The 14,824-nt window shown below is 42.6% G+C and overlaps 2 protein-coding genes across 4 annotated transcripts in view; both read right to left on the bottom strand.

Annotated features, from left to right (window-relative positions):
- Positions 1 to 14,824, bottom strand: part of LOC124126793 (SH3 domain-binding protein 2-like) — a 64,891-nt gene that overhangs the window by 29,939 nt on the left and 20,128 nt on the right. For all 3 annotated transcript variants that reach the window (XM_048402572.1, XM_048402570.1, XM_048402571.1), the window contains exons 4-7: positions 2,532 to 2,634; positions 1,727 to 1,844; positions 784 to 967; positions 226 to 312 (exon numbers count right to left, since the gene is read on the bottom strand). In XM_048402572.1, the coding sequence (XP_048258529.1) occupies positions 226 to 312; positions 784 to 967; positions 1,727 to 1,844; positions 2,532 to 2,634 (492 nt within the window). The remainder of the gene's footprint in view (positions 1 to 225; positions 313 to 783; positions 968 to 1,726; positions 1,845 to 2,531; positions 2,635 to 14,824) is intronic.
- LOC124133884 lies at positions 2,957 to 4,412 on the bottom strand. The gene is made up of 2 exons (XM_046498470.2): positions 3,734 to 4,412; positions 2,957 to 3,587 (listed from the first exon to the last, which is right to left on the bottom strand). The coding sequence occupies exons 1-2, from the start codon at positions 3,987 to 3,989 to the stop codon at positions 3,172 to 3,174; spliced, it is 672 nt and encodes a 223-aa protein (XP_046354426.1). The 5' UTR covers positions 3,990 to 4,412; the 3' UTR covers positions 2,957 to 3,171.

Below are 14,824 nucleotides of genomic sequence, written 5' to 3' on the forward strand. Positions count from 1 at the left end.
TCTGGACCAGACAATCCAATGATTAACATCATGAGCACTGATCAATTGTTATACAATGACATGCATCAACAAAGTCGGTGAGCCTGACCACCCAATCCTGTTGGTCGCCTCTTAACACAAGCATGGGTTGCTGAAGCCCTATTGTACTTAACAATGTGTTGTGAGAGTGATTATTCTTAGTAGTAGTTGTAGTACCTGTAGTATATTGGTTAAAGAATGAATTACCTCCTTTCTTTGCCCTGGCTCCCTCCCTCGGTGGAACAGGGGGCGCTGCTGGCTCTCTAAGTCGATAGAGATCATCATCATCAGTAACTAAAAATAAAAATTGCACCAAATCAGTCCCTCCTCACTTGGAGACCTGCTGAGCTTAGCTCTAAAGAGTAACCGAGTTGGATATATATTTATCACATCTCCAAGTGAAATATCCATTTGACAGACACATGACACATAGTCTTGCAGGTTCCTAAGATTCTTACTGAAACAAATAATTGATTTTGTCAATCTTCTAAAACAAGCTGAATTAACTTCCTGATTTTCCATGTGAGAATTTCTTATGGGCATTTTAATCATTGCAATTTATCTAAAAATGGAGCAAAATTATTAATTTCAATTTCTTCTTGGTTCACAAATTGTTCGTAAATAACTTGGGCCTTACCAAGAAGGTAGCATGTCAGACCCCAGCATAAGGGTCTCAGCTATCCATCTTCAAGGGAAACAAATCACAAGTTAAAAAATAAAATAAATTAATATTAAAAACAAAACATTTGTAGAAGAGATTCTCACAATCGTTATTCTTCCTATTATTATAGTCTTTAGGCACCACGAACGAGTGTGGATCTTCGTAGATCTTTGCCTCGATGTCCTGGTACGTCTCTGATATGTTGTCGTCATCCTGCCCATCGGCCGCCAAGCGGATGTTCTGGTTGTTGGCCAGCTTCAGTTCCTTCTTGATCTTCTTCATCCAGTCCTGCAACATGGAGCCACGGACTGATTAACTGGCTAAACTAATTGATGAACCATGTCATATTCATACATCTGCACATGTCATAGATATCACATGTAGCATAGCTTTCTGGAGTGAGTGGCACTGTTATCAATGATGTTAATGTTTAACCTTCCTCACTCCAACTATTTGAATTAGATCCTGTAGTTGATTTGTAGCTACTTTCTAAAACACAAGGATGTGTACTGTTAACCTGGCCTGCTTGTATCAATATCAAACATAACTGTCAACAATATGTGTGCTACAAGGCTAGACTGATGAAATATACCTGTTGACAATTATGTAACCAGAAGTGAGTGAGTGAGTTGGGTTTAATGCCACTTTTAACAGGATTCAAGTTATATCATGGAGTGTAAGCTTAATGTATGAGGAAAGCCTGAAGTGATGCAGGTCTCAGACGTTTAGCACTTTTGTGAAACCCACAAGCACGGGTATGGTGCTGACAAACCTAGAAACATAATCAGGGCGAACAGCGATTTAAACCCACAATCAGAGGTTTCTGGCATGCAGAGAAGGACGCAAGTCTGCACAATGAATCGCGGCACCTTAGACAATTTGGCCACGCCACGTAACCCGGAAGAGGAACAAGGCACAGTGAGACGAACTGCACATGGCAGGAAGTCTAACTGCGCAGGACGGAGGAAGTGCTTTGGTGTCTTACATTGACAGTTGATTGTTCAGTTGCAAGGACATGCAGGCATATACAGGAGAATTTTCACTTACCTTCATTTCTAACTCGGAGGAGGCAGAGAACAGGTATGTCTTGTACTCCTGGTGCGTGTGGATCACCTTGAAGGCCCATGGTGCATCAGTGGGGGGGATATCCGATGCCCTGATAACACTGGCAGAGAGAAGCAGTCATCATTACAAGTCTCCCAGCTTGGTGCTGACATGATCTCAGGATCACTGATATAACACCATAGAAGTTCTTTGTCTGACCATCGTCTTGCAATACCGAAATTCGTTCATAAAATGCCTCATTTCACTTTTTGTTGCTACAGCTGTCCCAATAATCAAGCATTTAAATGATAGGTGATGAAAGAAAGATAGGTGAAATATGATTTGCAACTCGCAGACATGTTGTTCTCTAGCTGATGAATCAATTCTTATCACAAGAAAGGTCAATATTGATCATGTGACATTCAAGGTCAGGTCAATTTTTCTATTGTTAGGTCAGCACCGAAATTTCCATTTTTTGTCCTGTGATACGGATTAACCAATGAAAGTCAAAGCTTCTTAATAGACATGATCGAGGTTTTACAAATGGTCATAATAACACACATCATGACAAAACACATTGGGTCATGATAAAACCCATGAGGCCATGAAAAAACCCATGGGGTCAGGAAAAAACACATAGGGTCAGGAGAAAACACATAGGGTCAGGAGAAAACACATAGGGTCAGGAGAAAACACATAGGGTCAGGAGAAAACACATAGGGTCAGGAGAAAACACATAGGGTCAGGAGAAAACACATGGGGTCATGTAACCATGTAACATTCTGTCCTTCCATTGGTCAACACCTACCTATTGTACCCATATAAGGAGAAGGATCCTGCCGGTGTCTTGGCCGTCTCGTTGCGGTAGTAGTAGAGACAACCCCCACTCAGCACCACAAACACCTGGGGCCCTGTGGACGAGAGAATGATCAGTGAGTCAGCACCATAAACACCTGGGGCCCTGTGGACGAGAGAATGATCAGTGAGTCAGCACCACAAACACCTGGGGCCCTGTGGACGAGAGAATGATCAGTGAGTCAGCACCACAAACACCTGGGGCCCTGTGGACGAGAGAATGATCAGTGAGTGAGCACCACAAACACCTGGGGCCCTGTGGACGAGAGCATGATCAGTGAGTGAGGGAGTTGGGTTTTGATTCCTGGTTCTAGCTATTCAGCAATATCAGAGGGTGTCAGCTAAATGATGCATGGTTCTAGCTATTCAGCATTAGAAACCTAGGGTAAATTATGTCTATTGTTTCGTGGGTGCATTGCTATCGTGGAATGACCGCCAGTCTGCATGTACCGCTCACTACTGATTATCCAACAAGTATACTTGCTGATCAGAGGGAGGTCCATACTGAAGATTTATTAACTTGTCCCTTTCTGGTAGAGTTGTTCAGGTTGTTTATTGACCTGTCCGTCGCTGGAGAGGTTTTACCAAGAGATTTATTGACCTGACCCATGGCGCAAACCAGGCGTGGGGTAGCGGATTAGTTCTTTAAAATAAATCAACACACACGTTTCAATATTTATTCTGAGATGCCATAAACCATGCCATTTACAGTTCAGCTGAAGTTGAATGTGACACAAATATTCCGCGAAGCGTCTCTTTTTGGTTTTCTCTCGCAAGTCGTGATCAGAGACATTTTCACTGGAAACGGCTGGTGGCGGTGCTGCAGATGACGGGATAGCAGTAGCAGTAGCAATTGACGGCGGCGCAGTAGCATCATCTGGAGATGGTCTCGTGGCAGTGGCAGTAACAGACTTTTTCTGCTTTCCCCCACCATAGATGATGTCCGACACCAGCAGTTTCTGATCTTCGGATGTCCATTTATAAGTGCGCACAGTTTCGCTTCGATGGCCTGAAACATATACGCTATCAATTGTACCTTTCAAATGATAACACTACTCCAAAATAGTTGCCCACAAATAATTTATATTTTATCTTTGCCACCGATTTGGAAGTAAAAATATTTTTAAAACTTCAATCAGTAAAATGTTGCTTTACCTGTCTGCTCGCAAATAAGTTGCCCATCAACGTTGGCTCTGTATAGTCTGGTGGCGGATGTTGCCCTGAGAGAGTGATTTGTTCGCTTTCCCTCGATTCCTGCATTCCGACACAGTCGCTTGATTATGCCTTGAAGCGTGTTGTGTCCTATCGGGAAATTGCTTAACCATCTGTCTGCCTTGGGTTTCACTAATGGTGAGTAGTAGAAAGCGTCCATTTTCTGAGCATGGGTTAGAAAGATGTCCTCGTCGCTCATCAAGTTCACGGTAAAAGTGTGTGGTTACTGTGGGAATGCGCACGTTTAAAAAAAAGCTGGTCACGTGAAATGACAATTGTAAAACCTCTCCCAAGTACTAGCAATCTGCACGTGCAGTGCGTGATAATGGGCACATGCATGATCTGACGTCATTACAGCGAATCAAAACGTAGTTCTCATACACTCGAATTTTTCAGGACAATATAAAGAAAATTTCCCCACGGTTTCTAAGCTAGATAAACACTCCTCCTCGGTTATGCTTGGGGATGTAAAACACTCGGCGATCGGGGATCGGAAATGTAAGACCTCGGGGCTTCGCCCTCGGTCTTACATTTCCTCTCCCCTGTCGACTCGGGTTTTACATCCCCAAGCAAAACCTCGGAGTCGTGCTTTATCCTATTCATATCACACGGTGTCAGCTAAATGATGCCTGGTCCTAGCTATACAGCAATATCACAGATTGTCATCTAAATGATGCATGATTCTATTTAGCAATATCACAGGGTGTCAGCTAAATGATGAATGGTTCTAGCTATTCAGCAATCTCACAAGGTGTCAGCTAAAATATGCATGGTTCTAGCTATTCAGCAATATCACAGGGTGACGGCTAAATGATGCCTGGTTCTAGCTATTCAGCAATATCACAGGGTGTCAGCTAAATGATGCTTGGTTCTATTCAGCAATATCACAGGGTGTCAGTTAAATGGTGCCTGGTTCTATTCATAAATAGCACAGGGTGTCAGCTAAATGATGCATAGTTCTAGCTATTCAGCAATATCACAGAGTGTCAGCTAAAGGGTGCCTGGTGCTAGCTATTCAGCAATATCACAGGGTGTCAGCTAAATGATGCCTGGTTCTAGCTATTCAGCAATATCACAGGGTGTCATCTAAATGATGCTTGGTTCTAGCTATACAGCAATATCACAGGGTGTCAGCTAAATGATGCCTGGTTCTAGCTATTCAGCAATATTACAGGGTGTCAGCTAAAAGATGCTTGGTTCTATTTAGCAATATCACAGGGTGTCAGCTTAAGGGTGCCTGGTTCTATTCAGCAATATCACAGGGTGTCAGCTAAAGGGTGCCTGGTGCTAGCTATTCAGCAATATCACAGGGTGTCAGCTAAAAGATGCTTGGTTCTATTTAGCAATATCACAGGGTGTCAGCTAAAGGGTGCCTGGTTCTATTCAGCAATATCACAGAGTGTCAGCTATAGGGTGCCTGGTTCTAGATATTCAGCAATATCACAGGGTGTCAGCTAAATGATGCCTGGTTCTATTCAGCAAAATCGCACGGTGTCAGCTAAAGGGTGCCTGGTTCTAGCTATTCAGCAATATCACAGGGTGTCAGCTATAGGACGCCTGTTTCTAGCTATTCAGCAATATCACAGAGTGTCAGCTAAAGGGTGCCTGGTTCCTAGCTATTCAGCAATATCACAGGGTGTCAGCTAAAGGGTGCCTGGTGCTAGCTGTTCAGCAATATCACAGGGTGTCAGCTAAATGATGCATGGTTCTATTCAGCACTATCACAGGGTGTCAGCTAAATGATGCCTGGTTCTAGCTGTGCTGTTACAGCGTAACAGTTTCCCGCAATGTATGCTCCCTGGCTGTTGGAACTCTCCTGTGCACGAGTCAAATTTGTTGTTGCGTAAAGGTAGCCGAGACAAACCACGCCGTTCGCTCTCGCAATCAGGAAAATTAGGTTTTGACCACTTGTGACACACCACAGTGTGAGTATTGGCAGTATATTTATGATAGTATGGTTAAGATTGTTTGTATACAGTTTAATTGGGCTGTCATAGGATGATATGTCGGGAATTCGCTTTGACAAGCCTTGTAATGTGACTAAGTTTTCGCACGGTTTTTGAATATGCTGACGCATTCAATTTATGTGTTTGAGTTACCCTTATAATTTATTGTCGCATAAGGTTATATGTAAATGGATATTTCTTACGTTGTTTAGGTGTGTCTTTAAAGTCTGTTTTAGCGCATTGTGGACTAAAAGTTGTTATTTTTGTTGAATAGCAAATTACCGTAATGATTTTAAAATGTGGACACCTTTTGTTAAACACATGATATTTTATGCTAGCGACCAGGTTAAGTAATCATTTGTGTTTGTATTTCTTACAGCCTTTTACCCTTTATGAGAACCTTCATATACAGAATAAACACCTTCAAATCTGATGACACTTGTACCATCATTTCTTGAATGGAAGAGGTTCGGGGTTATCTGACTTGTAGCTCGCAAGGGTGATGCAAGTACACTAGCTATTCAGCAATATCACAGGGTGTCAGCTAAATGATGCTTGGTTCTAGCTATTCAGCAATATCACAGGGTGTCAGCTAAAGGGTGCCTGGTTCTAGCTATACAGCAATATCACAGGGTGTCAGCTAAATGATGCCTGGTTCTAGCTATTCAGCAATATCACAGAGTGTCAGCTAAAGGGTGCCTGGTGCTAGCTATACAGCAATATCACAGGGTGTCAGCTAAATGATGCCTGGTCCTAGCTATTCAGCAATATCACAGAGTGTCAGCTAAAGGGTGCCTGGTTCTAGCTATTCAGCAATATCACAGGGTGTCAGCTAAATGATGCCTGATTCTAGCTATTCAGCAATATCACAGAGTGTCAGCTAAAGGGTGCCTGGTGCTAGCTATTCAGCAATATCACAGGGTGTCAGCTAAAAGATGCTTGGTTCTATTTAGCAATATCACAGGGTGTCAGCTAAAGGGTGCCTGGTTCTATTCAGCAATATCACAGGGTGTCAGCTAAAGGTTGCCTGGTTCGAGCTATTCAGCAATATCACAGAGTGTCAGCTAAAGGGTGCCTGGTTCTAGCTATTCAGCAATATCACAGGGTGTCAGCTAAAGGGTGCCTGGTTCTAGCTATACAGCAATATCACAGGGTGTCAGCTAAATGATGCCTGGTTCTAGCTATTCAGCAATATCACAGAGTGTCAGCTAAAGGGTGCCTGGTGCTAGCTATACAGCAATATCACAGGGTGTCAGCTAAATGATGCCTGGTCCTAGCTATTCAGCAATATCACAGAGTGTCAGTTAAAGGGTGCCTGGTTCTAGCTATTCAGCAATATCACAGGGTGTCAGCTAAATGATGCCTGATTCTAGCTATTCAGCAATATCACAGAGTGTCAGCTAAAGGGTGCCTGGTGCTAGCTATTCAGCAATATCACAGGGTGTCAGCTAAAAGATGCTTGGTTCTATTTAGCAATATCACAGGGTGTCAGCTAAAGGGTGCCTGGTTCTATTCAGCAATATCACAGGGTGTCAGCTAAAGGTTGCCTGGTTCGAGCTATTCAGCAATATCACAGAGTGTCAGCTAAACATGCTAAAGGGTGCCTGGTTCTAGCTATTCAGCAATATCACAGGGTGTCAGCTAAAAGATGCTTGGTTCTATTCAGCAATATCACAGGGTGTCAGCTAAATGTGGGGTTAAGGTTTCTTTCAGCACTTTCTAGTCGGGGAACACCAGAAATGGTCTTCACACTTTGTACACATGTACAAACCAGGGCTTTGATGTGAAAAGTGAACACTTTAACCATTGGACTACCTCACTGCCCTTTACAGGAGAGGTAGGCAAAGCATGGTATATGTGCTGACAAGGAGCAAGCAGTCTCAGCTTGATGCTATCCCTGAACCACCCCAATAACAATGATGTATGTCAGTTGTAATTCACACGAGGGACACAGGAGAGGTCAGCAAAGCATGGTATATGTGCTGACAAGGAGCAAGCAGTCTCAGCTTGATGCTATCCCTGAACCACCCCAATAACAATGATGTATGTCAGTTGTAATTCACACGAGGGACACAGGAGAGGTCAGCAAAGCATGGTTTATGTGCTGACAAGGAGCAAGCAGTCTCAGCTTGATGCTATCCCTGAACCACCCCAATAACAATGATGTATGTCAGTTGTAATTCACACGAGGGACACAGGAGAGGTCAGCAAAGCATGGTATATGTGCTGACAAGGAGCAAGCAGTCTCAGCTTGATGCTATCCCTGAACCACCCCAATAACAATGATGTATGTCAGTTGTAATTCACACGAGGGACACAGGAGAGGTCAGCAAAGCATGGTATATGTGCTGACAAGGAGCAAGCAGTCTCAGCTTGATGCTATCCCTGAACCACCCCAATAACAATGATGTATGTCAGTTGTAATTCACACGAGGGACACAGAATAGGTCAGCAAAGCATGGTATATGTGCTGACAAGGAGCAAGCAGTCTCAGCTTGATGCTATCCCTGAACCACCCCAATAACAATGATGTATGTCAGTTGTAATTCACACGAGGGACACAGGAGAGGTCAGCAAAGCATGATATATGTGCTGACAAGGAGCAAGCAGTCTCAGCTTGATGCTATCCCTGAACCACCCCAATAACAATGATGTATGTCAGTTGTAATTCACACGAGGGACACAGGAGAGGTCAGCAAAGCATGGTATATGTGCTGACAAGGAGCAAGCAGTCTCAGCTTGATGCCATCCCTGAACCACCCCAATAACAATGATGTATGTCAGTTGTAATTCACACGAGGGACACAGGAGAGGTCAGCAAAGCATGGTATATGTGCTGACAAGGAGCAAGCAGTCTCAGCTTGATGCTATCCCTGAACCACCCCAATAACAATGATGTATGTCAGTTGTAATTCACACGAGGGACACAGGAGAGGTCAGCAAAGCATGGTATATGTGCTGACAAGGAGCAAGCAGTCTCAGCTTGATGCTATCCCTGAACCACCCCAATAACAATGATGTATGTCAGTTGTAATTCACACGAGGGACACAGGAGAGGTCAGCAAAGCATGGTATATGTGCTGACAAGGAGCAAGCAGTCTCAGCTTGATGCTATCCCTGAACCACCCCAATAACAATGATGTATGTCAGTTGTAATTCACACGAGGGACACAGAATAGGTCAGCAAAGCATGGTATATGTGCTGACAAGGAGCAAGCAGTCTCAGCTTGATGCTATCCCTGAACCACCCCAATAACAATGATGTATGTCAGTTGTAATTCACACGAGGGACACAGGAGAGGTCAGCAAAGCATGATATATGTGCTGACAAGGAGCAAGCAGTCTCAGCTTGATGCTATCCCTGAACCACCCCAATAACAATGATGTATGTCAGCTGTAATTCACACGAGGGACACAGGAGAGGTCAGCAAAGCATGGTATATGTGCTGACAAGGAGCAAGCAGTCTCAGCTTGATGCCATCCCTGAACCACCCCAATAACAATGATGTATGTCAGTTGTAATTCACACGAGGGACACAGGAGAGGTCAGCAAAGCATGGTATATGTGCTGACAAGGAGAAAACAGTCTCAGCTTGATGCTATCCCTGAACCACCCCAATAACAATGATGTATGTCAGTTGTAATTCACACGAGGGACACAGGAGAGGTCAGCAAAGCATGGTATATGTGCTGACAAGGAGCAAGCAGTCTCAGCTTGATGCTATCCCTGAACCACCTCAATAACAATGATGTATGTCAGTTGTAATTCACACGAGGGACACAGGAGAGGTCAGCAAAGCATGGTATATGTGCTGACAAGGAGAAAACAGTCTCAGCTTGATGCTATCCCTGAACCACCCCAATAACAATGATGTATGTCAGTTGTAATTCACACGAGGGACACAGGAGAGGTCAGCAAAGCATGGTATATGTGCTGACAAGGAGCAAGCAGTCTCAGCTTGATGCTATCCCTGAACCACCCCAATAACAATGATGTATGTCAGTTGTAATTCACACGAGGGACACAGGAGAGGTCAGCAAAGCATGGTATATGTGCTGACAAGGAGCAAGCAGTCTCAGCTTGATGCTATCCCTGAACCACCCCAATAACAATGATGTATGTCAGTTGTAATTCACACAAGGGACACAGGAGAGGTCAGCAAAGCATGGTATATGTGCTGACAAGGAGCAAGCAGTCTCAGCTTGATGCTATCCCTGAACCACCCCAATAACAATGATGTATGTCAGTTGTAATTCACACGAGGGACACAGGAGAGGTCAGCAAAGCATGGTATATGTGCTGACAAGGAGAAAACAGTCTCAGCTTGATGCTATCCCTGAACCACCCCAATAACAATGATGTATGTCAGTTGTAATTACATGAGGGACACAGGAGAGGTCAGCAAAGCATGGTATATGTGCTGACAAGGAGTAAGCAGTCTCAGCTTGATGCTATCCCTGAACCACCCCAATAACAATGATGTATGTCAGTTGTAATTACATGAGGGACACAGGAGAGGTCAGCAAAGCATGGTATATGTGCTGACAAGGAGTAAGCAGTCTCAGCTTGATGCTATCCCTGAACCACCCCAATAACAATGATGTATGTCAGTTGTAATTACATGAGGGACACAGGAGAGGTCAGCAAAGCATGGTATATGTGCTGACAAGGAGTAAGCAGTCTCAGCTTGATGCTATCCCTGAACCACCCCAATAACAATGATGTATGTCAGTTGTAATTCACACGAGGGACACAGGAGAGGTCAGCAAAGCATGGTATATGTGCTGACAAGGAGCAAGCAGTCTCAGCTTGATGCTATCCCTGAACCACCCCAATAACAATGATGTATGTCAGTTGTAACTCACACGAGGGACACAGGAGAGGTCAGCAAAGCATGGTATATGTGCTGACAAGGAGCAAGCAGTCTCAGCTTGGTGCTATCCCTGAACCACCCCAATAACAATGATGTATGTCAGTTGTAATTCACACGAGGGACACAGGAGAGGTCAGCAAAGCATGGTACATGTGCTGACAAGGAGCAAGCAGTCTCAGCTTGATGCTATCCCTGAACCACCCCAATAACAATGATGTATGTCAGTTGTAATTCACACGAGGGACACAGGAGAGGTCAGCAAAGCATGGTATATGTGCTGACAAGGAGCAAGCAGTCTCAGCTTGATGCTATCCCTGAACCACCCCAATAACAATGATGTATGTCAGTTGTAATTCACACGAGGGACACAGGAGAGGTCAGCAAAGCATGGTATATGTGCTGACAAGGAGCAAGCAGTCTCAGCTTGATGTTATCCCTGAACCACCCCAATAACAATGATGTATGTCAGTTGTAATTCACACGAGGGACACAGGAGAGGTCAGCAAAGCATGGTATATGTGCTGACAAGGAGCAAGCAGTCTCAGCTAGGTGCTATCCCTGAACCACCCCAATAACAATGATGTATGTCAGTTGTAATTCACACAATGGACACAGGAGAGGTCAGCAAAGCATGGTATATGTGCTGACAAGGAGCAAGCAGTCTCAGCTTGATGCTATCCCTGAACCACCCCAATAACAATGATGTATGTCAGTTGTAATTCACACGAGGGACACAGGAGAGGTCAACAAAGCATGGTATATGTGCTGACAAGGAGCAAGCAGTCTCAGCTTGATGCTATCCCTGAACCACCCCAATAACAATGATGTATGTCAGTTGTAATTCACACGAGGGACACAGGAGAGGTCAGCAAAGCATGGTATATGTGCTGACAAGGAGCAAGCAGTCTCAGCTTGATGTTATCCCTGAACCACCCCAATAACAATGATGTATGTCAGTTGTAATTCACACGAGGGACACAGGAGAGGTCAGCAAAGCATGGTATATGTGCTGACAAGGAGCAAGCAGTCTCAGCTTGATGCTATCCCTGAACCACCCCAATAACAATGATGTATGTCAGTTGTAATTCACACGAGGGACACAGGAGAGGTCAGCAAAGCATGGTATATGTGCTGACAAGGAGCAAGCAGTCTCAGCTTGATGTTATCCCTGAACCACCCCAATAACAATGATGTATGTCAGTTGTAATTCACACGAGGGACACAGGAGAGGTCAGCAAAGCATGGTATATGTGCTGACAAGGAGCAAGCAGACACAGGAGAGGTCAGTGTGACACTGGCCCAGATACACATGATCACGTACAGATTAAGTAACAGTAAGTCATGTGACCTCATTTGACCTTGGCCTTTATTCTACAATAATCAGAGGGAAAATTTTGTTAGCTAATCGAATGTGTTTGAATGTGATGGACATTGACTTGTAAATGATGTGGAAACGATTGTCACCTGTCAAAATACTGCCTTAACTGCACTACCCCGAACTGTTCAGTTATGGCCATCTGCAATATATCAAGTGTTTACTCCTCTAAATCTCTCATGTTTCCCCTGAATATATGCTTGTCATCAACCCACATACCATCAGCTGTCCGTCAGTACTCATACTCAGTCAATCACCCGAGTCAACATGGCTCTTCTCTACATTCGGATGACATGTTTTTTTAGCAACATGATTTTATTTTTTGTTTAACACCACACTCAGCACTATTACAGCTGTATGACGGCAGTCTGTAAATAATCGATTCTGGACAAGACAATCATGAGTAGGCGTGTCACGATTAATCGAAATATCGATATATTGCTATTGGTAAGCACTTAAAGTCAATAAATAGATTGTTAAATCAGTTTCCGATCAATAGTATCGATTTCAGTTGGGAACATCGATAGTTTCGATTGTATTTATTATATCATGCGATTGAGTCACCGAAACACGCTCACTAACGCAGCCGAGTGAGGATCAGAGTTAAGTGCCCTTGATGCTTAGCAACCAGTCTTTCTCAAATTTTTTGGCTGAGGGTGACAGTCAAGTGGAGTTTGTGACAAACTTGGGTGGAAAGTCGAGTGTTTAGAAGTCTGTTGGTTATGTTTAAGAAAATAACAAGCTTGACAAGAAACGTGTTGGATGCTGAAAGGGTGGTATCACTATCAAGTATTGCAGGAACACAACAAATCTTTCTGATCATCTCCGTCGCAAACACAGGAAGACAGACTTTGAACCACGTGGAGGTCAAACATCCAGTCCTGCTTCACTCAACCGTCAGTCAAAATTGCAAACATCTTTCTTCAGGGAAAATACCATCTAATTCCCAACGAACAAAAAACATAATGGATTCCATTTCGGAAATTATGATCAAAGATCTTCGACCTTTTAGTGTTGTGTCAAATGAAGGATTTCAACATATGATCGTGGTTTTGGACCCATCATACAACATTCCATCAAGACAGAATTTTTCCGATGTGGCTCTGCCTCAGCTTTATTAGAAAATAAGAAACACTGTGAAACACAAGTTACAGGAGACTGACCACATATCTCTCACAATCGATGGATGGACAAGTAGGGCGACCAAGTCTTACATTACAGTGACAAGCTGCCACATTGACCAATACTGGCGTATCAGAAACTTTGTTCTACAGGTATTTATAACTTAGCATTTTAATTAACCATTTAGATGCTTTTTTGAAAGGTTGTTGCATTATGTGTTTGTTACAATTTCAAAGGTTATTTTAAACTTTAAATTTCTTTAGTACAATTAGTAGATGTTAAATTTGTTAGATTATAGGATTTTGATTAAGTCAAAAATGGAAATAATTAATGTTTCATATCTAGTCATGTTTACATTCAAATAATGGTGAATGTTTGAAGTCTAATCATGACATTATTATTTTGTTTAGTCTTTTGACCAGTTTTACAGTTTCAATAAAATACATGCACTGCTGTTCAAATTTGTTTTTCTTTTGATCATGAGTGGTAGTAATTAACACATGGTAATGTGGAAGTTTCTTTTTCTTAAATTATTAGGGTAAAGAAAAAACATATCAGTCATATCTCAAACTATACTTTTTATTTGTTGTTATGGTTATCACATTCAAAGGAAACTTCAGTTCCAAGGTTTAATTCAACTCTAAAATCCATCTAAAATGATACACTGTAAACTATCACTATTTATCGCAATAGTTTCTTTCAACATCTATAGTTAGGGCAATAGTTTCTTTCAACAGCTTTAGTTATTGCAATAGTTGCTTGCAATATCTATAGTTATTGCAATAGTTTCTTTCAATATCTATAGTTATCACAATAGTTTCTTTCAACATCTATAGTTAGGGCAATAGTTGCTTGCAACAGCTTTAGTTATTGCAATAGTTGCTTGCAATATCTATATTTATTGCAATAGTTTCTTTCAATATCTATAGTTATTACAATAGTATCTTCCAAAATCTATAGTTATCGCAAAAGTTTCTTTCAACATCTATAGTTAGGGCAATAGTTTCTTTCAACAGCTTTAGTTATTGCAATAGTATCTTCCAAAATCTATAGTTATCGCAAAAGTTTCTTTCAACATCTATAGTTAGGGCAATAGTTTCTTTCAACAACTTAAGTTATTGCAATAGTTGCTTGCAATATCAATAGTTATCAAAATAATGACTTCCAGACCAATAGTCACCCCTAATTACGAGCATTGATCCACGCATTTGGGATACGATGACATGCATCGACCAAGTCAGTGAGCCTGACCACCCGATCCCCTTAGTCGCCTGTAACCTAGCCTTTTATGACAAGCATGGGTTCCTGAAGACCTATTCTACCCAAGGTCTTCACAGATCGTAAGCAACAGGAAGGCACTGTCAAGTTACAGTAGCTGGCTCATTTGCCTGATACCATGCGGGCCACTTTTGGATAATTCTATCTATGTCAACTATAATTTAGAACGACAACCCACTCAAGACTCTGGACTCACCTACAGCTTTGTGACCTGTACATATAACAGTGCTAAAAAGGTTACAATGGGCACAAGATTATACCTACTTTATACTTCACACAAAACATGACTGACCAAGAATCTCACTCATTTACATGTCACTCTGGGATTTATCTAAAGTATTCAGAGACTGATATACAGTCCCAAGTCTGCAGGAAATGGGGGTAAAACTTCCCCAATTGGATTGGAAACTTTCCTGTTCATGCTAATTTACATGCAACA

This window comes from Haliotis rufescens, unplaced genomic scaffold (genome assembly GCF_023055435.1).
Source record: "Haliotis rufescens isolate VD_foot unplaced genomic scaffold, xgHalRufe1.0.p SCAF_27, whole genome shotgun sequence".
Taxonomy (NCBI): Eukaryota; Metazoa; Mollusca; class Gastropoda; order Lepetellida; family Haliotidae; genus Haliotis; species Haliotis rufescens.

What these genes read in the sequence shown, in the direction of transcription:
- LOC124133884 (XM_046498470.2), bottom strand. Translation starts at nt 3,989, where the DNA reads ATGAGCGACGAGGACATCTTTCTAACCCATGCTCAGAAAATGGACGCT. An exon ending in ACTTATTTGCGAGCAGACAG is followed by an intron (nt 3,588 to 3,733) that starts GTAAAGCAACAT and finishes TATATGTTTCAG; the next exon opens with GCCATCGAAGCGAAACTGTG.